The sequence below is a fragment of the Nannospalax galili genome, unplaced genomic scaffold, assembly GCF_000622305.1.
Source record: "Nannospalax galili isolate Female #2095 unplaced genomic scaffold, S.galili_v1.0 scaffold1657, whole genome shotgun sequence".
In the NCBI taxonomy this organism is placed as follows: domain Eukaryota; kingdom Metazoa; phylum Chordata; class Mammalia; order Rodentia; family Spalacidae; genus Nannospalax; species Nannospalax galili.
The window spans coordinates 453,167-478,112 of NW_008339532.1; the positions used below are offsets into that span (position 1 = coordinate 453,167).

Genomic DNA, 24,946 nt, shown 5'->3' on the forward strand with positions numbered 1-24,946 from the left:
CCTGAACAATTGATACCTAGTTTAGAAAGTCCTTTCCTACACCTACATCTTGTAGGTTACTGCCAATGCTTTCTTATACTTTCAGAATCTCTAGTTTCACATCGAGGAAAAGACCCGACTTTTAAAGCTTTGTTTGACTACTGAGGTATCCCAAGGCTGCCCTCTAACCATCTGAAGAGCACTTGAATAATGAATGCTTTGGGTTTGTCACTCTCTCAGCCTTCCCAGCTACCACAAGGTGGCGACCCATTCTGTCAGTTCCAGCTAAGCCAGGGGGCCAGATGGCTTGTCCCACCAGTGGGATTAAGTACCAAGGAATCGCAGCCATCTCTGGACAACCAGTGCAATCCGAGGGGCCCAAGGGCATTACCTCCTTCCAGATTAGAAAGTAGAGGCGGGAATGAGCGGTCCCGCCTTTGGGGAAAGCCGGAACCTCGGGTTGGAGCACAGCACAGAGAACCCGGAAGGATGTTGATGCACCGGTGCTCAGGCAAACCGGAAGTGAGGAAGATGGGGCTGGTCTTATTCCTGCAGAAACTAGCGGCCCAGGGGAATCAGGAAGGGGAAGAGTGTTTTTGTGACACTGCTGGCCGCTCTGAGGGGGTGGGGGTCTGAAGAGGCTTTCGGAAGGGACCTATATCGCTGTGACACCGCAGCTTCCTGAGGGGACGCGTGTCGGTGTGGCACCGGTGCACGCTGCAGGAGCGAGTGGAACTGGGTGACCATGGGGATGTGGGCGGCGGTGGACGCTCTGTGGGACCTGCCGGCGGAGAAGCGAATCTTCGGGGCAGTGTTGCTCTTCTCCTGGATCGTGTATCTTTGGGAGACCTTCTTAGCACAGCGGCAGGTGAGCCTCCACCCAGCCTCGACCCCCATCCCCTGGACAGCCTTGGCGTTGCCCGGGCCTCCACCCGAAGCCCCTTGATGTTTTTGCCCTGGCAACAGTCCTTGCTCAGGGACCCCACCCAGCCTCCTAACTTCCGGATGGTGGATGGCTGATAGGGGTTCCTGGGAACCTCACGAAGTTTTCCGCAACGTTGTCATGGGACCCAAGCCTGTGAGTGCCTGAAGAAAGGAAAGGGCTGTTCCTGGGTCAAACTTGAGCCAGTCTGCGCTGGGCCCACAGCGACTTAGGATCCTGGGGCCCCAGGCTTAGCCTCTTATATCCTTCTAAACTTCTCCGTGACATTGGTGTTACCATGCGCAATCACAGGATTAGGAAATTCTTTCCGAAAATATTTTGCAACCCTTCCAAGGACTTGCACTTTTTAAAAGTGCCCTCATAGTGCATGTTTTTTGCCAAAATATTTTTTTCATTAAAATGTCTTTATTTTTGTTTAAAAATTTAAATAGGGCCGGGAGTGGTGGTGCACGCCTGTAGCCCCAGCACTTGGGAGGCAGAGGCAGGTGGATCTCTGTGAGTTCAAGGCCAGCCTGGTCTACATAGTGAGTTCAAGGCCAGCTGGGGCTACAGGGAGACCCTGTTTCAAAAAGACCAAAAAAGGAAAGGAAAGAAAGAAAAGGGGAAAGGAAAGGGGAAAGGAAAGGAAAGGGGAAAAAGGAGAAAGGAGAAAGGAAAAAGGAAAAAGGAAAAAGGAGAAAGGAGAAAGGGAAAAGGAGAAAGGGAAAAGGAAAAAGGGAAAGGAAAGGGGAAAGGAGAAAGGACAAAGGAAAAAGGGAAGGGGAAAGGAAGGGAAAGAAAAGAAAAGGGAAGAGATGCCTGCCTCTGCCTCCCAAGTGCTGGAATTAAAGGCCTGCACCACCTCACCCAACTTAATATTTTTATATTATATGTATGAGTGTATTGCCTGCATGTGTGTAGGTATACTGGTGTTGTGCAATGCCTGTGGAGGTCAGAAGGTGTCAGATCCCCTGGAAATGGAGTAAGGAATGGTTGTTAGCTGCCATATGGGTGCTGAGAATTGAACTCTGGTCCTCTGCAAGAGCAGCTAGTACTCTTAACCTCTGAGCCATCTGTCCAGCCCCAGAGATCGACTTTTTAAAAAAATATTTATTTTTATTATGCGTATGAGTGTATTGCCTGAATTTATGAGTGCACCTATGTTGTGCAATGCTGTGGAGGCTAGAAGAGGGCTTCAGATTCCCATGGAACTGGAGTTAAGGACGGTTTGTAGCCATATGGGTGCTGGGAATCGAACCCGGGTCCTCTGCAAGAGCAGTCAGTGCTCTTAATCACTGAGCCATCTCTCAAGTAGCTTTTTAATCATCAATTTTGTTTGAGTCTCTTTGCTGCTGTCTGCTTTACTTACACTCTTTTGTGTTGTCATTGATAACATTCCGGCAGTAAAAGAAAAAAGTTTTCTTGAGCATTTCAGTCTTTTTCCTCTGCAGTTTTCTTTTCATTGACCTTGTACATGAGTTTGTTTATTGTGGTGCTAGGGATGAAACATAGGAGCTGGACCTGCCAGTCAGGTAAGTGCCTTACACTGAGCTACATTTTGCATGAATCTATGAACTGATATTTTTAATTTTTGAAAATCTGTCAGTGTCAGGGTTATGCCTCAGTCTCTTTAGTATGTTCAAAGTGCTAAAAGCACTGTAGCAAGGTATCCAAAACTTCATTAGTACAGGATCTTGCTACTCTGCATAAGTACCTTTGCTTAAAGTCAGTACCGAACAATGTGGTGTCAAAGCAGGAAGGTGAGATGCTGAGCTTTTATCTGCCATCGTTCAATAATAAGCCTAATTACCATAACTACTTAAAGAATTTTTCACTTGTGTGTGTGTGTGTTGTAAGTGTACCATTTGTGTAGTGTCTTCTTGAATCCCCTGGAACTGGAGTTACGAAGGTTGTTAGCCACCATGTGCGTGGTGGGAACCCAACCTGAGTCCTCTAAAAGGGCAGACAAATGCTCACAACCGCTGAACCATCTCTCCAGCTCTCCGTAGTTACTTCTCAATCAGTAGTACCTTTGTAAAATTATTTCTTAACACCTTCAGCTTTTATCGACAAACAGTAAGGTATTTGTTGTAAAACTGTTTGGAAGATCTGATCTATTGTGTGTTTTGGTATCTGTTCCCTGTGTTTATGTTCTGGGGAATGAAATTACCTTTCAGAATTTATTTTTTAATATTTTATTTATTTTTATTTTATGTGTATGAGTGTTATGCCTGCATGTAGGTAAGTACACCCGTACTGTGCAATGCCCACGGGGGACAGAAGAGGCTGTTGGATCCCCTGGAATTGGAGTTACAGGCAGTTGTTAGCTGCCATGTGGGTGCTGGGATTCAAACCCCGGGTCTTCTGCAAGAACAGTCAATGTTCTTAAACGCTGAGCCATCATCTCTCCAGCCCCTACCTTAGAATTTTACATGAGAAAGTTGGTTGTAAAGACCTGATATATTTCTGTCATTCCTCAGTTCTTCCTTAATTTGACTTCTAAGAACAAATTTAATGACCATTCATAACCCCTGTTAATGCTTGTAGTTAATGCTTGTGGTTATTTGCTTCTCTTTTTCATGAATTTGTTTTTTATATTTTGAGATATACACAGCCCTGATTGTAATTCCACCTAGTCAGCTAGTCTCAGAACTTCTTAGCAGCTTTTATTTCCCTGTGTCTCTTGTTTTAGAGGTCAATGTCTGTGGCTAAATGCAGTTTGAATATGTGTGAACAGTTTCTACAGGTTTGTGTGACAAATTAGTGCTATAAACCTTTCAGTGTTTGACCATAAATTGCTATTGTATGGTTTCAAAAATTGTTCATTAAAGTGTTTTCATCCAAATGTTTCAGAGAAGGATATATAAAACAACAACTCATGTACCACCAGAGTTAGGACAGATCATGGATTCGGAAACATTTGAGAAATCTCGATTGTATCAACTGGATAAAAGTACATTCAGCTTCTGGTCAGGACTCTATTCAGAAATGGAAGGCACTGTGAGTAATTTATTTCTTTGCAGAGACAATTTCTCACATTGATTAATACTTTGCAATGCTTGTTTTTGTTTATGCATTTTTGTACCAATGCCTGTAAAATTCTAGAGTGCTTTCTTAACCTTTTAAAAATATATGTGTTATGCTGGGTATGGTGGCATAGGCCTTTAATCCCAGTACTTGGGAGGCAGAGGCAGGCAGATCTCTGTGAGTTCAAGGCCAGCCTGTTCTACATAGTGAGTTCCAAGCCAACTGGGGCTACAGGGAGACCCTGTTCCAAAAAAAAAACAAAAAAAAAAAAAAAAAAAAAAAAAAAAAATTGCGTGTGTGTGTGTGTGTGTGTATTATTATTCTTTTTGTTGTTGTTGTTCTTGAGACAGGGTCTCCCACTAGCCCCAGCTGACCTGGAACTCAAGCCTAGTACCTTGAGCATGTTACTCCAACCCTGAGCTACATTCCCAACCATAACCTTACTGACAATGGGTATGGAGTAGAAGAGGCAGAAACATAATTGCTTAGTCGGCCAAAATTGTAAAACGTGGTATCTGTCACCGGAAGGCCAGGTGTGGAAAGAAAAGAATCTTACACTGTGTGTTGTTCTGTAATTGCCTGGTCAGGTCTGTTATGCCTTCTCTTTCTCCTCCTCTTCCTCTTCCTTCTCCCTCTCCTGGTTTTGCTGGAGACTGAACTAAAAAGCCTTGCAAAAGCTAAAGTACTTTGACTTAACCCCACAAGACCATGATAAAATGATAGAAAAGCATTTTTGGTTTCTTCATAATCATCACTAGTATGTAGTTTCAGGAAAGATGGGTAATAGCTTGGCAATTATGATTGGTGATTGTGGGAATGGCTCAGTTCTAGATGACAGAGGTATGGATAATAGCTATTACAGGAGCTGGAGAGATGACTCAGCAGTCAAGAGCACTGACTGCTCTTGCAAGAGGACCTGGGTTCTATTCCCAGCATCCACATGGGGGCTAACAACTGTTTGTAGCTCCAGTTCAGGGGTTCTGACCCCTCCGTGGCCACTGCATGACACGGGTGCACTTACACACACGCAGGCAATATACTCATAACAAAAAATAGAAATAATGAAATTTTTTTTTAAAAAAAGAACTTAATGTCGTCTACCAACAGAGTATAAAAATAGCTATTACAGCCAGGCATGGTGGCGCACGTCTTTAGTCCCAGCACTGGGAAGCAGAAGCAGGCATATCTCTGAGGTCAAGGCCAGCCTGGTGTAAATAGTTCCAGGACAGCTGGGGCTACAGGGAGACCCTGTCTCAAAAAGACCAAAAAAAAAAGGGCTATTACAGTGTGTGATGGTTATACTCTAAGTAAGCAGTACTAATGGGCTGAATCTGAAAACAGTAATAGTTGAGATTTTTACTTCATATATTTTTTGTGGGGGTTTTTTGGTCTTTTTTGAGACATAGTCTCCCGGTAACTCCAGCTGGCCTGGAAGTCACTTATTGTTGTTGTTGTTGTTTTTTAAATTTTATTATTTTTATTTTATGTGTACGCGTATATTGCCTGCTTGTTGGTAAGTGCACCCGTGTTGTGCAGTGCCCACAGAGGACAGAAGAGGGTCTCGGATCCCCTGGAACTGGAGTTCCGGACAGTTGTTAGCAGCTATGTGGGTGCTGGGATTCGAACCTGGGTTTTCTGCAAGAACAACCAGTGTTCTTAATTGCCGAGCCATCTCTCTAGCCCCTGGAACTCACTTTGTAAACCAGGCTGGCCTTGAACTCACAGAGATCCACCTGCCTCTGCCTCCCCAGTGCTGGGATTAAAAGCCTGCACTACCACATCCTGCTCACTTCATACAGTTTTTGTCTATTGTTGATGTTTATGAACATGAAGTAGAGGGATAGGCCTTATTCCCTTTTTATAGGAGGAAATGAAGGCTCACAGAAATTAAATGGCTTGCCTATTTTAAAAAAATAATTTATTTTGTGTGGGTACATGCATCTGGAGTTCAGAGGACAACTTTTTTTTTCTTTTTCTTTTTTTTTGTGTGTGTGTGTGTGTGTGTGTGTGTGTGTGTGTGTGTTTGTCTGAGACAGGGTCTCTCTGTAGCCCTAGCTGGCCTGGAACTCAATATGTAGACCAGGCTGGCTTTGAACTCAGAGATCTACCTGCCTCTGCCTCCCGAGTGCTGGGATTAAAGGCATGCGCCCCCGCCCCCCCCACCCCTGGTAGAGGACAACTTTCTAAGCCATCCCACTGTCCCATGGTTTGCCCATTTAATAGCGAAGAGCTGCTCCAATACGTAGGAGAACTGAGTTTCAAACTCTGTTCTTCTGAATCTTTAAATTTATGTTAAGGGCTGGAGAGATGGCTTAGCGGTCAAGAGCTCTGGCTGTTCTTCCAGAGGACCTTGGTTTGGTTCCCAGCATCCACATGAAAGGACTCACAGCTCCAGTTCCAGGGGAATCCAGTGCCCTCTTTTGGCCCTCTGCAGGCATTGCCTGAGGAAGTACACTTATATACATGCAGGTAAAACACTCATATACATGTAATAAGTTAAAACTTTAAAGTAAAGGGGTTATAGAGATGACTCAACAGTTAAGAGCACTGTCTGCTCTTGCAGAGGACCTGGGTTTGAGTCCCAGAACCCACATGGTGGCTAACAACCGTCTGTAACTCCAGTTCTACGGGATTTGAACACCCTCTTCTGATCTCTGTAGACATTGCACTTACATGCATGCAGGCAATACACTCCCTGTAGCCCCAGCTGGCCTGGAACTCACTATGTAGACCAGGCTGGTCTTGAACTCAGAGATCTGACTGCCTCTGTGTTCCAAGTGCTGGGACTAAAGGCATGTGCCACCACGCCTGGCAAATAAAAGTATTTTTTTTTAAATTAAAAATACCCCAGGTGTGTCAAGTTGACACTAAAACTATCCAGCACAATAGGTATTCAATAATTATAAGATTAAATTTCTCAATAAAGGTCAATCAAAAAACAGGAAAAAAATTAAAAATTAAATTATGGCTAGAAAGATGGCTCAGCGGTTAAGAACACTGGTTGGGTTTGATTCCCAGCATCCACATGGCGGCTCACAGCCATCTGTAACTCCAGTTCCTGGGAATCCAATGCCCTCTTCTGACATCCACGGGCATTGCACAATACCTACCTACATGCAAACACAGGCAATACACACACATAAAATAAAAATAATAAATAAAAATTTAAAAAATTAAAAATAAAATTATGGTCAAACTATGAACCACAACATAAATGTACTGGAATTATCTTTTTGGAAATTAGTAGCCGCATTTGCCATTGGATAGAAAGCAGTCATATTTTGTCTTGATTAAAATTAATAGGTTTGGTCAGGTGTGGTGGCGCACGCCTTTAGTCCCAGCACTCAGCAGGCAGAAGCAGGCGAATCTCTGTGAGTTCAAGGCCAGCCTGGTCTACATAGTGAGTTCCAGGACAGCTGGGGCTACAGGGAGACCCTGTCTCAAAAAGACAAAAATAAATAAATAAATAAATAAATAAATAGGTTTGAGACCTTCTCAAAAAAATTTAATAGCTTTTACATTTTGATCACAGAGTAAGGACATTAACTTAGCCCTCCCCTTTGTGCCTTGGTTCTTTGTGCCCCAGGGAAACTAAGAAGAATCCTCTGTAACCAGTTTGTAGGAGTTAGTTTTCACATAAATGTGACAAAGTAGCCAATGAGAAAGATGTGCAGACTCCCTGAGATGGACTTTACCTGGTATCCCACAGATGTCAGTAAAGAGACTGCCCCAAAATGGAACGACTGGCACTGTGGCACTGTACCCTGTAGCCCTAGCTGTGAGAGCTGAGGCAGGAGGATCACTTGAGTCCAAGAGCTGCAGCCCAACCTAGCAATATAGCAAGACTACAGCAAGTCTCTAACAAGAACTGGAATGATTGGAGAGTGGGGAGGAGCAGATAGAAAAGCTCAGATAATGTTTGTGTGTGTGTGTCTGTGCTCATGTGTGCACATAAACATGGGGGCCAAAGGTTGATGTCTAGTGCCTTCCTCAATCACTTCTCTACCTTGTTGTTTGAACCTTTTTCATATATCTTTATCATATTTAGACCCCTCCCCAGCTGCACTTTTCCCTTAATACCTCCTGCCTGATTTCATATACTCTCTTAGATTATTATGGCCTATCGAGTCAAATTTGTGTTCCTAAATGCCCTTTGGTATGGGTCTATCCACTGGAGCCTGGTTAACCTATCCAGCATCACACCCTTAAAGAAAACTGACTTTCCCTCTCCCAACAGCTTTCAGTTGCCAATAGTTCCTCAGCATGGATTGGGGATTCTTATCCACTTCCCCAATTCTTCTTTTTTTAAAAAATATTTTATTGCTGGGCATGGTGGCGCACGCCTTTAATCCCAGCAGAGGCAGGCGGATCTCTGTGAGTTCGAGGCCAGCCCAGTCTACATAGCGAGTTCCAGGTCAGCTGGGGCTACAGGGAGACCCTGTCTCCAAAAAAAAAGACCCCCCGAAAAAATTTTTATTTTATTTTGTGCATGAGTGTATTGCCTGCATGCATGAAAGTGTCCCTGTGTCATGCAGTGCCTGCGGAGGTCAGAAGAGGGCATTAAATTCCCCTGGAACTGGAGTTACAGATGGTTGCTAGCCACGATGTGGGTGCTGGCAATTGAACCTGGGTCCTCTGTAAGAGCATCCAGTGCTCTTAACCACTGAGCCATCTCTCCAGCCCCCACTTCGCACTTTCTATGCAGGGATTTTGTCTGGCTTACACTTACATGAATCTTGTGCATGCTGTCACCATTGCTATGAGTTCATTTGAGTAAGTGCCCAGCTGTCTAGAAAACTTTCCTTGTGGTCATCAACCTCCTCTTGCTCTTACACTCTTTCCACCCTTTTTTTTTTTTTTTTTTTTTTTTTTTTTTTGCAATGATTCCTGAGCCTTGGGAGGCAGAAGTTTGGTATAGATGTCCTATTCAGGGATAAGTCCTCTGCAGTTTCTTATTCTCTGCACACTGGCCATTTGTGGGTTTCTGGGTTAATTACTATCTGCTGCATGAGGATACTTCTCTGATGAGTTGAGAGATGCATTAATCTATGGGTATAACAAGTCATTAAGAGTGAGTGTAATACTATGTCTATTTAGCAGATTAATGGTAGTAGACTCTCCCCTATGGCCTGTAACCTGTCTAGCTATAGTTTCCTAGAGTTTATATAGGTGTCAGGTATGTCTTCCATCTTATGAAGCAGACCTTAAATCCAAAGTAGTTGGTTCCTCCCACAACATTTGTGCTTCTATTGCACCAGTGGACATATCTTGCCAGGCTAGTTGTTGTAGCTCTCAGGATTCATAGCTGGACAAGGTTGATGATTACTTTTCCCTTACAGTAGCATGCATAGCACCTTCCGGCACTGTGACAGCTAGCCAGTAGAGATGAAGCCTTGAAGTCAGTACCAGCCTGATTTTTTTCTTGTTTGTTCTATGGCGCAGGTGTGTAATATCTTTAGCAATAGGGTCTCACTGCCAAGTTCTGGTGGGTAACCTAGAGCAGGAGCAATAGCCAGTATTGTTTGAAACAGGGTCTCTCACTGAAACTGTACCTCAGCAATTGGCTAGACTTTACCTCATATGGTTTGTGGTATGGACTGAGTAGGCAAGGTAATACAAATGAAGCACTCAGTATGGGTCTCAGCCGTAACAAGCACTTAACCATTGGACTTTGGGCATTACTTTAACTTCTCTGAGTTCCAGTTGCCGTATCTATAAAATAAAGATGATCATGCTCCTTGCTGTGCCTGCTTTTTAAGACTATAGTAAAGTATGTGTCAAAGTACTGTTTTTGTTGTGTTTTTTTAATTTATTATTTTTATTGGTTTTTTTTTTATGTGTATGCATGTATTGCTTGCATGTAAGTAAGTGCATCCATGTTGTGCAATGCCCGCGGTAGATAGGAGAGGCTGTCTGCTCCCCTGGGACTGGAGTTACAGACAGCTGCCATGTGGGTGCTGGGATTCGAACCCAGGTCTTCTGCAAGAATAACCAGTGTTCTTAACCACTGAGCCATCTCTCCAGCCCCTTGTGGCTTCTTAATCCTTGTCCTAGGACATCTCCAGGAGTGTGCTCAGTGAGATTATTAAAATAGAGAGCGCTTATACTTCACCCTGCTTTGTTTTTCACTTCCCAAGAAAACTGAACATAGTTTGGAAAAACACTTTTCAGGTGCATTCATAAATCATTCAATGTTCATATTAAAATACCCTTGATATTTATTATTTAAGAGCTGAACTTTTAATAGTAGTTGTTTTAGCCTTCTACTAAAATCATTATAAATCCTTAATTCTACATTATTTATTAGTGTTAAGAGCAGGACAAAAGAATGCCATCCCAAGCGAATTAGCTCAACACCTGGAACATGCAGCAGTGGTGCCAGAGTATATCTTCTAGGAACAAGTTTACTCACAGCCAAGGTTGAGCTAATTGTAGTAGAAATGTTTAGACACAGAGTTGGGGGAGGCTTTTCAAAATCAGCTTATTTAAACAGTCACTTGTAAATGTTAGTGTCTACCAGAATCATCTGCAGACTGTTGGGGTCCACTTCCAGCCTCTGAGTCAGTTGGGCTGCTCCTGAATCTAGTGAATGTCTGTGTTCACTTCATTTGGCCAAGACAAAGGTTGTGCCAAGGAAGGGGCCTACTCATGAAACCCTGACTCCTGGCTCAGGATTCACCTTTTCCTGATTCTGGGAAGGCCCAAGTATCCTGTTCTGTCCCACAGTCTGGTAAGTGGACATGATTCACCACTTCTATATCAATGCTAATACTTTAGCTAGGAATGGTGGAATACATCTATAGTCCCAGCTTTGTGGAAAGCAGAATGATCATTTGAGCCCATGAGTTCAAAACAAACCAGGACAGCATAATGTTAAGACCCTATCTCAAACAACAACAAACTAATGCTTTATTGTTACTGAAAAGGACAGTTTCCTTTTATGACAAAGACATGACAAAGACAGTTATGAAGCCATATTGCCTGGGTCCGTTTCTGTCTATCACTATTACCTGTGGGATTTGGGATAGGCTTAGTTTGATTTGTAACTTTTTGTTATGGTCTCTTGACCAAAGTTTTTATTTACTTTATTAAGCTATAGTTAACACATATTGTACATGTTTTTAGAGTACACTTGATGTTTTGTTACATCATAGGATGATCATATCAGGACAATTAGCATATCCATCACCATAAACATTTGTCATTGTGAAGTAAATAATGAAAAATCTTCTACCTGTTTTCAATATCTCCCTATTCCCTCTTGGTTTTTTTTTAAATGTGTGTAAGTGTTTTGCCTACATGTAAGTAAGTGCACGATGTCCATGCAATGCCCTTACAGTCTAGAAGGCATCAGATCCCCTGGAACTAGCATTACAGGTGGTTGTTAGCCACCCTGAGGATGCTGGGACCTCAACTCAGGTCCTCTACAAAAGCAGCCCGTGTTTTCAACCACTGAGCCATCTCTCCAGTCTCTCTCCTGTTGTTGTTTTGAGACAGGGTCTCATTGTGTAGCACTGACTGGCCTGGAACTTGCTATGTACACCAGGCTGACCTCAAACTCACTGAGATCATCTGCCTCTGCCTTCTGAGTGCTGGGATTAAAGGCATGTGCCATGACATCTGGCTCCTGTTTTTTATTTTTACTTTTCACTGGCGTATATATATGTATGACTACAACATAATGTATCCCATATATACCAATCAAATCAGGGTACTTATAATTTCTATTCTTTAATCATTTCTATTCTTGGAAACCTTTGGATTCATGGTTCTATCGAAATATTTAAAAGATTATTATAGACTACATTTTCTAGTATGCTATAGAATGCCTAAGTAATTCCTACTGACTGTTTTGGAACCCATTATTTAGCCTATCTCCGGACACTTCCTCCAATCCCCTCCCAGTATCTGGCGATCACTATTTTGTTTCCTTCTATATTATTATTATTTTGTTCCATGAGTGAGACTCCTGGGATTACTTATTTAAGTAGACTTTTGAAATAAAATTCATAGACAATATAGTTTATCAATATAGGCAAAAATATCTCAGTAGTCTAAACTTAGTCTCTTAGTAGTTTGTATGCTTCCAAATTTATATGTTATTCTAAAACTTTTTTTTCTGTAGAGTTTTTATTTTCTCTTTTTCCTGATGACATATGGTAGTTGCTAATACTGTTCATATGTGACCATAGTGTGCTTTGTTTTACAGTTTATCCTTCTCTTTGGAGGAATCCCTTACCTCTGGAGACTTTCTGGACGGTTCTGTGGTTCTGCTGGCTTTGGACCAGAGTATGAGGTATGTGATTGACTAGCATATTGGTTCTAGTCCTTATTTTGCTTGGTACATATAATACCAAAGTTAGCTTTTTGGCTCCTGTCTTCATAGACTTGCTTCTCTATATGTACAGTCCTTGTCTGTGCATGTGTTAGAATAATGCTAGTCAGTATAAGAAGCTCCAGAATTTCAGTGGCTTCTTCCTTTCTCAATCACATAATAGCTGGTGTATTTTTAGTTAACAGATGACTTTGTTCCATATGATGAGCCAGAGAATCAATCTTTTTGATTTTATGGGTTTGTCACCTAGTGCCTCAGAGACATTGGGAAGGAAGGGTATGCTCTCTTTAACCTGGGTACCCACCAAGGTGATAGTGCATTCACACTCCTCTGGTGAGCCAGCCATTTGGTCTTATCCAGATGCAAAGGAACTGGGAAATGCAGTCTCTGATTAGGCTGCTGCTTCTTAGGAGCAACCCTGTGCAATGTCAGGGGAAGCATGAATTTTGTTGACCCTGTACTAAGCAGGGTGTCATAGACATTTAGCAGCCACTTCAAATAAAGACAGAAAATTTCATTTATTTATTGTTTCTTTGTTTGTGTGCGCATGTGCATGTGGAAGTGAGATGACAGCTTGTAGGAATCAGTTCTCCTTTCCGCCATGTGTGTTCAAGGGATTGGTCACAAGCACCTTTACCTGCTGAGCCATCTTGCTGCCCTGGAATAGATACATTTTGTTGAATGAGTTAACACAATTTCTACATAAGTCAATAGGAGATATTCTTTATTTTAATTTTTTTTTTTTTTTTTTTTTTGGTCTTTTTGAGAAAGGGTTTCCCTGTAGCCCCAGCTGTCCTGGAACTGACTATGTAGACCAGGTTGGCCTTGAACTCACAGAGTTCTGCCTGTCTCTGCCTCCCAAGTGCTGGGAATAAAGGTGTGCTCCAGCACACCTTGGCAGGGGTTGTTTATCTTAATGGTGTTTTAAAGAATTTTATTTTGGGGGCTGTAGAGATGGCTCAGCGGTTAAGAGCACTAACAGCTCTTACAGAGGACCCAGGTTTGATTCCCAGCACCCACATGTCGGCTACGAACCGTCCTTAACTCCAGTTCCAGGGGAATCCGAAACCCTCTTCTGACCTCCACGGCATTGTGCAACATGGGTGCACTCACATACATGCAGGCAATACACTCATACACATAAAATAATAAATAAACTTTAAAAATTTATTTTATGTGTATGTGTAGATTGTCTGCATGTATGCAAGTGCATTCGTCTGATTGCCCATGAGGTTAGAAGAGGGTGTTGGATCTCCTGGAACTGGAGTTATGGATGATTGTTAGCTGCCATGTAGGTGCTGGGAACCAAACCTGGGTACTCTGCAAGAGCAGCCAGTACTTTTAACCACTGAGCCATCTCTCCAGCCCCTTAATGGGATATTGGTTTTGGGTTTTTTTTGAGACAGGGTCTCCCTGTAGCCTCAACTGGCCTGACACTTGCTATGTAGACTAAGCTGGATCTCATAGAGATCTGCCTGCCTTTGCCTCTTGGGTGCCAGAATTAAAGGCATATGCCACCATGCCCAGCTTAAATGGGATATTTTATATAATGTTCTGAGGTATGAGTTTTGCATTTAATGATTTAAAGATCTTTTCCTATTGGTTTATATAGGCCTTTGTTTTCTTTAATGGCTACATGGTACTGGCAGTCCTCACTTTGTATAATTCTGATATATAAAGGTCACTTACTACAGTTTAGTGAAATAAAACCAGTCCTTCAACAATATGGATCAAATTTCAGTTACCATTATATGAGTACTTAAATAAATTGCAAACTTCCCTGTTAGCTCTTCAGTCCACAGATCACTCCGTAAGTAGTAATGCTCCTGGTGATCAAGGCCAGTCATGTCAATATTTCATCAGTCTACCAGTGTGGTTACTGCCTATCTGTTACTCAGTTATTCAGAGTGTGGTGCCTGTTTATCTTTCAGCTAAAAACCATATAACATTTTATAAAAGTGAGTAGTTGAGTTGGGGCACACCTTTAATCCCAGCACTTGGGAGGCAGAGGCAGGCGGATCTTTGTGAGTTCAAGGCCAGCCTGGTCTACATAGTTCCAGGACAGCTGGAGCTACAGGGAGACCCTGTCTCAAAAAGACCAAAAAAAAAAAAAAAAAAAAAAAAAAAAAAAAAGTGAGTATTTGAGCTGGACCCAGTGGTGCACACACCTGGTCTCAGCTACATGAGAGGCTGAGCCTGGAGAATCACTTGAGCCCAGAAATTCACTGTATAACTGGACAGCATATTAAGACAGACAGACAGACACACATGCGCGCATGCACACACATCAAACAACAAAATGTATGATTGAAAAAGGGAATCAGTTGGCAAAAGTGAAAGTGCAGCAAAGAAAATGAAAAACGGTAACACAAAGTGAAGTTCAAATCTGATGTTAATGAACAGTAGAACAGCGACTGTTACTGTTAGTGACTGTATGAAGGCAACTTGGTGACATAAGTGAGGGATATAGTTGTGATAAAAGGATGGAGATGTTGCAGAAGTAGTAATTTTGCAACACCCCTCACATTAAAGGACTTCTGGAGACATTTCATGTTGAAGTTCAAAAGATGTCAGAAGCTCATTTAGTCTCTGGTGTATGACTGCTCTCTGAGACAGAGAAAAGATTCCATGTCCTAAGTTATACAAGGAGAAAGAAAGCAATGTTTAAATTCCCCTTAAATTGGGGCTAGAAAGATGGCTCAGTGGTAAAGAGCACACTGGCTGCTCTTGCAGAGTACCTGGGTTTGGTTCCCAGCACCCATATGATATCTAACCATCCGTAACTCCAGTTCCTCTTTTGACCTCCACAGGCACTAGGCACCAGGTATGCACATGGTAACTACATGTATGCAGGCAAAATACTCATCCACATAAAATTTTAAAAAAAAAATTTAATCCTCTTAAATCATTGCAAAAAAGAAGTTTTTAAGGATTTTGAATGTGGGCTGGAGAGTTGGCTCAGCGGTTAACAGCACTGACTGCTCTTGCAGAGGACCCGGGTTCGATTCCCAGCACCCACATGGCAGCTAAGAACCACCTTAACTCCAGTTCCAGGGGAATCCGAAGCCCTTTTCTGACCTCCGCAGCAATGCACAATACGGGTGCGCTCACATACGTGCAGGCAATACACTCATACACATAATTAAAAAAAAAAAGATTCTGAATGTTTCTAATGTTTTAAATAAGAAGGTACTAAAAAATTACTTTTCTTCTACTTCCCTGTACGTTAATAAGAGCTGATGGTAATGAAGTTTTCAGTTATTGACCAAAAATTTTAAAGATCATAGAACAATTCACTTTTTCTTTCTTGTCTTTTTGAGACAGTCTCCCTATAGTCGCAGCTATTCTGGAACTGTGTAGGCCAGGCTGGCCTTGAACTCACAGAGATCCCCCTGCCTCTGCCTCCCAAGTGCTGGGATTAAAGGCATGGGCCACCATGCCTGGAGAACAATTAGTTTCTTAATTAATCATTAAAATCACTAAGCATAGTGGCATGCATCTGTAATTTCATCAGTGGGAAGTATGGCAGGAGAACCATGAGCTCCAGGCCAACCTGGACTACAGTTAGAGGTAATGTCTAAAAAGGGGGAGGGGTAGATTGCTCTACAAAGTGAGTTTACAGTCACTTTTATGATTCTAAGCTACTGTGTCAAACAAGAACTGACTGTTCGTGTGTGTGTTTGTTGGTACATTGGTTTCAGATTCCTTGTTATATATAATGCTGCAGTGCACTTTTTACCTATATATTTATGCAGATATAAAAATATGTATGGAATTAGCTAGGTGAAAGACTAGTGCAGGTAAGTTTTTAAAAATTCAGGTGGGGTGTGGTGGTGGCATATGCCTTTAATCCCAGGAGGCAGAGGCCGGCAGATCTTTGTGAGTTTGAGGCCAGCCTGGTCTATGTAGCGAGTTCCATGCCAGCTGGGGCTACTGAAAGACCCTGTCTCAAAAAGATGAAAAAAAATTTTTTTTTTTTAATTTTGTGTGTAAGAGTGGTTTCCCTGAATGTATGAAAGTGCACTATGTGCCTGCAATACCCAGGACATCATAACCCCTGGAACTGGAGTTAAGGATAACTTAGCTGCCACATAGGCGCTGAGAACTGAACCTGGGTCCTCTGAAAGAGCAGTTAGTGCTCTTAACAGCTGAGCTATCTCTCCAGCCTCATGTAGTTAAAAGTATGTGCTACCAAATTGACTCCTAAAGCAGCTTTTTGGTTTGCTTCTTTTTCTTTTTGTTTTTGTTTTGTTTTGTTTTGTTTTGTTTTGTAGTCTTTTTGAGACAGCGTCTTCCTGTAACCCCAGCTGGCCTGGAACTCTATATAGACCAGGCTGGCCTTGAACTCATAGAGTTCTCTGCCTCCTGAGTGCTAAGATTAAAGGAGTATGCCACTACACCTGACAGTTTGCTTTTTAATAGTGAATGAAGTAGTGAAATGCCCTTTTCCTGGATCTTTTGCCTATCTCATGTGAAAAATGTTACTGTGTTTTTATTTAATACTTCTTATTCAATGGAAAAGTCAGTTATGAAGCAACATTAAGTGAAAGTATGTGTGTGACTAGTACTGGTGTCCTGGAGATGGACTTTTAGATTGATTCAGTTTTTCTTATTTATTTTTGCACATTTTTATATACATTATTATCTTCATGTATATTCTGCAGTTATTAAAATCTTAAATATATATCAAAATGCCAAAAGTGGTTTTCTATAGAGAGTTTTAATTTTTGCTTATAAGAAAATTCAGCAACTGGCTGGAGAGATGGCTCAGTGATTAAGACCACTTCTCTTCCAGGGGACCTGAGTTTGATTCCCAGCACCTATGTCAGGCAGCTCACAACTGCCTATTACTCTGGTGTCAGGGGATCAAGAATGTCTCTGGCCTCTATGAGCACACACAGATACACATATACACACAAATAAAAATAAATCTTAGAAAGAAAATTCAGTAATGAAGATGAACTTTTGTATAATTAAAAACATTTTCTATATTTTCAAAAAGAAGTCAGGGTAATGGTGCATAAAATCTAAGTTTATACCCATAATCCTGGCACTGGGGAGGCCAAGGCAAGAGTATAAGGAATAGGTGAAACCCTGTCTTCCCACCCATCCCCTCCCCTAACAGTAAGAAGAAAAATGAGAAAAAAATATGAAGAGAAAAGGTAGATCTCAGCTTATCCTAGGCAGAACTTCCTGGTTTCCCAAACTGTTAGCAAGGAATTTCATAACTGCCGTCCTTATTTTTGCATAGTGAGATGCTGCCTGGTCCTTCTCAGCAAGTGATGAGCCTACTTGACTCAGAAGGCTCCAGAGTTGTGTTCTGTATCCTGAACACAAGATGGGATGAGTAAGCTAATCTCAGACAGGATGAGTCTGTCTGAGTCACTTCCCCACATGTAGCTCCTGCTGCATCTTACAGTGTATTTCCTTCCATTTCTGTTGTCCCCATAGTGGCTGCCCCATCACCTGCCAGTTTTCTTTCTCCCACTGGGCCATACATAAGGTTATGCCTTTGAACGTGGCCCAGCTGTCAGTACAGATGGTTACTGGCCAAGTGCTCTTCATTCAGCCCATTGACTGCTCTCTTCTTCTCCCCTTTCCAGCCACATAGTGTCAGTATTGCCACTGCTACCCATTCTTGTCTGGCACCCCTGCTGGTGCCATCAGTGTACCAGGCATCAGCAGGAATTGGGGGAGTCCCTTCTAGCACTTGGTCTGGTCTTACTGGAGGGTCAACTATAGGAGGCGAGGGGAGAGGTTCTGTGCCTTGAAATGACACTGGCCCTAGTACTGCCTGGATAGCATCAGTGATCAGGCTTGCTTACACCACCTCTCGCTGTTGTAAGTATGCATGCCATCTTTGCAATGTTTGGTTTTGCCCCATACCTGGCATGGGCTTGGCTAGCAGGCCCTCCACCCATCCTTTTATGGGCTGTGCAGTTTTTACAATAATGGGGGTGGGGTCTGTAATGGATTCCACCTGTTGCAATGCTTTGTCAACAGCCAGCAGTTGCTGTTCTAGAGTCTGTACCAGGACTCTGTCCCTTTTCATAAGCTCCATCCATAGCCCTCAGGGTCCCTGATGACTTCCAAGAGGAAGGGACACCAAGGTATTGGGGCACACAGCTGTTTAGCTTGCCTGACCAGTATCTTGGCCTGCTTAAAAGCCTCTTGGGCCTTTACATCCCAATCCCATGTAGCACCTCTTTTTATTAAATTATATAGGGGACAGGTGACCTGAGCAAAGTGAGGTATAAAAATTTGCCAATACTCTAGAAGCCCCCAAAATACCTGTAACTGTTTTGCGTTTATTGGTACAGGTTGTAAAAATTTTTCCAACAGCCATACTGAGTATGATGCGAGTCCTACACTACCATAAAACTCCTAAAAATTTTAACACTGTACCTGCCCCTTGTACTTTGTGCAGGTTGATTTCCTATCCTCACTCATTCAGGTACACTTGCATGTCCCCCAAATGAGCTTCCAAATCTGTAAAGTACTCAGAAGTTAGCATTATGTTGTCTATATAGTAGAACCTCTTCACAGAGGGAGGGCAGGGTGACAGGACCAGCCACCATCCCATGACAAAATGTGGGGCTGTGGCCTGGCGTGGTGGCTCACACCTTTAATCCCAGCACTTGCTAGCCTGGTCTATGTAGGGAGTTCTAGGCCAGCTGGGGCTACAGGGAGATCCTGTCTCAAAAAAAAAAAAAAAAAAGGTTGGGCTGTGGCAATAACCTTGGGGAAGTACTTTGAAGGTCCATTGTCCTCCATTCCATGTGAATGTGAGTTGGTCTTGGGATTGAGCACCTAAGAGGATACCAAAGAATGCCTCCCATTCATGCAGCTGTACCCAACACAGTACTTCTAACTAAAATGGGGTCCTTCCATGCTGTAGTGGACCTTGATAATGCATTCTTTAGTATCCTTCCTGATAGGCCAAGCAGGGCCACTAAAAGGGCTCTGGGCTAGACAGATAATCTCTATCCATTCTTGTTCCTGGATGTTTTCCATAAGTTCATCTCAACCCCCAGACAGCCAGTACTGTTTGATATTCACAACCCTTTGTGGAGTGGGCAATTTGACTGGCTCCCATCTTGCCCACCCCCAAGTAATTGCTGTTTGTACCCTCAGTAGTATGTAGGGTGTGACCCAGTAGGGCATCCACCCCTAGAATTTTCTCTCTCAGGGGAGAGATGTACACCTTGTATTCCTGAGGGGGATAATTTCCCACTCTCAGAATGAGTCTAGTCTGCTTTACCATATGGTTTTATCCCCTACCTGTCCACTGCCATCCATTGGTATTTAGGGATGTTGCCATGTATCATGTACACTCTGCTCCAGTATCCACTAGGGCCCATATGTTTTGTATATTAATGGGGGACCAATTCAACATGGTGCCTCCAGTTACCCAGTATGGCCCTCAGCTGTAGGCAACTTTGGCCACCCCATTAGGGGAGTGGCTGGAGGGGCTCCCATCTTGTGAGGCTGCCTTCCTCTGAAGCGGGTGGTCTAGTTGGAGTTACCTGTACCTCCTGGTCTCCAGTGTCTCTTAGTCCTGTGGTGAATTTCCGGTCTGGTCTTAAAGCCCTCCATAGGCTCACCAGCACAGAGTTTGGTTGCCTGTCAATTTTGTCCCTGGCAACTCCTGCTCTGCACAGATCCATCCATATCTGTGCTCGGGAGACAAGGATGGGCTGTTTTACTGGGTTCCTGCCCTTTTCCCAAGTGTCTACCTACTTTAGCACCTTGTGAACCCAGTTTACATGTTGGTCCAAATCATTTAAATCCGCTAAGGTCTCTCCTGCTTCATACAGGTCACGCCTAACCATGGGGCTCAGCACTGCCACCAAAGCTTCATACCAGTCTCGTGGGCCTTGCTGAATTAAGTTTCCAGTAAAAACAGCCTTGTCTGGGCCTGTGAATTGGGCATCAAACACAGCTTCCCTTATACCCAGTTCCCTCAATAATGCCTGTCCTTCCTCTATGGTCTTCCAGTCTCTGGTTTTCATGGAACTCTTAGCTGGGGATAACCATGTGTCCCTAATGGCTCATATGAGCCAATCCATCATGGACTGATTTCCCTCATATTGCTTTAGATTGTGAAGTCTTTGTCTCAAGGAGGGATGAGTGGTCATATTGCTCAGCTTCTCTGCTTCTGTAGAGCTCAAAATAATTCCACCTGCCCCCATGTCCCATAGCCTCACAAGCCAGGTGGGTAGGGGGTGCCTTCACTGCTTGTTTGAATATCTTCCCTAGTTCTAACAGCTCTGGTGCTGAGTGTTCGCTGATTACCATGGTCTCCTGCGCCAGGCTATTGTTAAAACTTCCATCAGCATGCTGAACCAAGAATTTTCCTTTTCATTGAATTAAAGGTCAGACCCAAGGGGCATCTTCCACTATTTCTTGGCTGCTTCCTACTTCATCATTACCTGGTGCTCCTTCTTCCCGGGGGTTCCAGGTTTTGGGGGTCCCAGGATGGGCCTTAAATTATCAATCTGATCTGGTTTTCTTCCCTTTAGAACTCCTAGCCATGCCAATACCTCCATCTCCTTTTCTCTCTTATCCAATTTACCAGCAAGGTCAGAAACCAGTACTGAAGAGGCCAGCCTCATATTCCTCTGTCGCTTTAATTCCTCTCTTAGACCTTCAGTTTCCCTCCGGACTACTGCCTCTGCTTGAGACAGAGTTCTTACTACCAATAGCAGCAGCCAGGCAACCTCCACAGCTTCTTGCTGATACTTCCATCTCTGATGGGCTACTCCCAGGGCTTGCAAAATTTGTTCTAGACCTTCTGTCTTCAAGACATCTCCATACTCACATGACAGACCCCACCAGTCAAGTAGGCATATCATTCCATATCACCTATAAGAGGGCTGCTATCCTGGGATTTCCCCCACTGATCTCACCTGTTTAGGTGGCCTCACCGTAGTCACACATCTCACCATCCACTGTATTCTCCATGCCACTGCCGCTACCCCCACTGGGCCTATGGGGATGGCCCACTAGGTCAGTATTTGCTCTGCCCACACTTTCCCCTCACCCAACTTTGCTTTGGTCGTTGGTCTTCTCCCCATATCAGACATCACCATTGCTCTTCCCAAACTCATCCTCAGTTTTGTCATATCCTGCTCAAGTACACCAACTGCTGCTAAAAATGACTTCTTGGAGATGTGCGTGGCGTCCGGCCTCCCTCCTCCCACCATCCTTACAACAAACTGAGGTACAAATTCTCCAAAACTGCAGTTTGGAAAATCCTAACGAATTTATTGGACTTACTAACAAGGTAGGGACTTACAGAAGAGTGCCTCCCCACCTCCATTTTAGGCTGCGCTAGAAAGTCCACACCTAAGCATAGATTCTGTGACCTCCAGACAGCCTCACAAAATGGTGAGAGGTGTGCCTCATGGTGTTTTCTGCTTCTGTATCCTTAGTCCCTCTCCCTCATGCAGCTAAGGCTGACTGATTGGGAGAGAGGGGTGACTGACTCCCCTCTGACCCTCTTTTTCTTGGAGAAGACCAGTTATAATCCTAGCAAGCAGGTGCAACCAAACTTGGGAAGAAGGTGTGACTAGATCTTGCCAGTTTAGTTTGTCAGTTGGAGGACACTTCTATGTAACAACCAGGCTGGCCTCCCATCTCATAGAGGTCTATTGGGATTAAAGATGTATGCCATTACACTCAGTTTATTTTTATTTTAATTAATTAATTTATTTTTTGGTGTTTTTGAGATAGGGTTTCCCTGTAGCCCCAGCTGTCCTAGAACTCACTATGTAGACCAGGCTGGCCTTGAACTCAGAGATCCACCTGCCTCTGCCTCCTGAGTGCCAGGATTAAACGCATGCACCACCACACCTGGCAAATAGTTACAAGTAATACTATTTCTTTAGCCCTGGCTGTCCTGGAACTCACTATGTAGACCAGGCTGGGCTTGAACTCACAGAGATCCGCCTGCCTCTGCTGGGATTAAAGTGCTGGGATCAAAGGTATGCACCACCATGCCCAACTTGCCTCTTAATCTTAAACTGCACCACAGAACCATCCTGCCTCAACACCTTCAGATTAATATGATTGTTCTCAGTCTTGACTCCTTCCTTGGGGTTCTCGTGGCCCTGGTGATTGCCCGAATCTCCTCAGCTGCTGCTTCACAAAAGAGTATTATTTTTATTTTATGCGTGAGTGTATTGCCTGCATGTAGGTGCACCTGTGTTGTGCAGTGCCCATGGAGGTCAGAAGAGATTGTTGGAACCCCTGGAACTGGAGTTATGGACAGTTGTTAGCCACCATGTGGGAGCTGGGAATTGAACCCTAGTCCCCTACAAGAGCAGCCCGTGCTCTTAACCTCTCTGAGCCATCTCTGTAGCCCTTAAAGGGATTAAAGGCCCAGCTCTTAATTGTCTTTTTACCTCTTATAAGTAAACTTTTTCTGAGGTCAGGATGATGTTATGGATCTGTGCTACCCATGGAATCACGTGCATTGCTTGGGATGGAATAAGCACTCAGCACATACTTGTTCATATTATTCATTTGAGAACTATTCTTTTTCTTCTTGTGCTTAGATCACTCAATCCTTGGTGTTTCTGCTGTTGGCTACTCTTTTCAGCGCATTAACTGGCTTGCCATGGAGTCTTTATAATACTTTCGTGATAGAAGAAAAACATGGCTTCAATCATCAGGTATTTTTTAATGTAAAGATTTCTGTGCTTTAGTCTTAATGTAATAATTTAGATATGGTTTGCTGTGTTAGAGCTTGAGTCAGTGAAGGAAAAAAACCCACAGATATGGGAAAGATGGTAGTTTGAAGTCTTGGTATAAACTCTTGAGCTGTGTGTGGTGGAACACACATTTAATCACAGCACTTGGGAGGCCAAGGCAGGCAGATCTCTGAGATTGAGGCCAGCCTGGTCTACATAGTGAATTCCAGGCCAGCTGGGGCTACAGGGAGACCTTAACTCAAACAAACTCCAGAAAACAAATACACTTTGAGCTCTAATGTTTAGTGGTTTTCAGCTAATAATATTTCAGTTGTGTCTAAGGCACTTATTATTGTCTTAGGGTGCCTAGTATCATCTAACAGTTTTACTACATATTAATCTTAAAAAATTGCTTGACTAATGTGCCTTTTGTTTATTTACTAGACATTTTAAAAGCAAGCCAGTTTCTTAGTTAATAATGGTAATATTTTCTTTTTCAGACTTTGGAGTTTTTTATGAAAGATGCAATCAAAAAATTTATTGTGACTCAATGCATTTTATTGCCTGTGTCTTCCCTTCTGCTTTACATTATTAAAATTGGAGGTGACTATTTTTTTATTTATGCATGGCTGTTCACATTAGTTGTTTCTCTGGTGAGTAAATTCTCTGATTTTCTTATTTTTCTTTTAAGATTAAAGAAATTATTTTTATTTATGTATATGTCTGCTTGTCTGTGTTGAGTGAATGCCACCTATGGGTGCCTGCAGAGGCCAGAAGTGGACTTCAAATCCTTGGTGCTGGAGTCAGTGATGTGGGTGCTGGGACCTGAATGTGGGTCCTCAGGAAGAGAAGCAAGCCCTCTTAACTGCGGAGCCATCTCTCCAGCCCCCATTTCGTTTTCTTTAAAAAACTTCCTTGCTAAGATTGTCATGTTTTCATTATCATATAAATAGGATTTTTTGTTTGTCTGTCCGTTCGTCCCCCCCCCCCCCGTTTTTTTGAGCAAGGGTTTCCCTGTAGTCCCAGTGGGAATTTGCTATGTAGACCAGGCTGGCCTTAAACTCACAGATCTGCTTGCCTCTGCCTCCTGAGTGCTGGGATTAAAGGCGTGCAACACCATACTGGGCTATAACTAGTTCTTAAGAAGAGGATGAGATGTGAGCAGGTGCTTATGTGAATTTCCCTCGTGGTTCCTACTTTGAGATTCAAAAATATGAGAGTTGATTCATAAACTTTGTTCTCTTTTGGCCAACTCTTAGAGTTGCCAGAAGCTCGTTGTTGAAGTTGGGGCTGTGCATTTATGAGTTTGACAGGAATGGATAGATGACTCTTGAATGACCCCACAGAACCTATAAAGCACTAATGTTTTCTTTTTTTTTTTTAAGTTCTCCTGCCCCATTTTCTCCTCACTCCCCAAAACTGGGACTGCCCTTTAGTACTAATATTTTGAAGATAAAATAGATTTAAGAGAGATTAAAAAAAAACAAAGCCTGGAGCTGGGAGTAGAGCTTAGTTGGTTAGTGCTTGTCTAGCATGTACAAGGTCCTAGGTTCCATCACCAGTACTGCATCAAACAGGTATAGTGCTGTGTTGGAGAGGTGAAGACAGGAGGATCAGAAATTCAAGACTACTTTTAGGCATATAGTGAGGCCAGCCTGGGTTAGAGATCTTGTCTCAGAAGGAAAAAAGACATGTGCTTTACCTTCTGGCCTCTGGCCTCTCCCTGTCCTCCCTTCTCATTTATCCCTTTCCTCCCTCTTTCATTTCTTTGTTTTTGTTTTTGTCTTGAGATTGGTTAGTTTGTTTCTTGAGAAGCATCTTTGTAGTTCAGGCATGTAATCTAGGCTGGCCACAAATTCATGGCAATTGTCCTGCCTCAGCCTTCCAAGTGCTGAGACTGCAGGCATGAGCCACCGTGCCTGCTTGTCCTTTCGGTGCCCTTCTCTGCTCCCTCCCTTGCTCCTTTACCCATTCTCAGCCTGCCTTCTC

At 43.1% G+C, this 24,946-nt stretch overlaps 1 protein-coding gene across 2 annotated transcripts in view; it reads left to right on the top strand.

Moving 5' to 3' along the window:
• Positions 1–503: 503 nt before the first annotated feature.
• The window catches only part of Zmpste24 (zinc metallopeptidase STE24), a gene marked incomplete at its 3' end in the record, with an annotated part of 31,695 nt that continues 7,252 nt past the window's right edge, over positions 504–24,946 (top strand). Inside the window, 5 exon segments of one of the 2 annotated variants that reach the window (XM_008834275.3) lie at positions 513–847; positions 3,755–3,901; positions 12,138–12,224; positions 22,823–22,939; positions 23,458–23,610. In XM_008834275.3, coding sequence (XP_008832497.1) covers positions 725–847; positions 3,755–3,901; positions 12,138–12,224; positions 22,823–22,939; positions 23,458–23,610 — 627 coding nt within the window. 2 annotated transcript variants of the gene reach the window in all.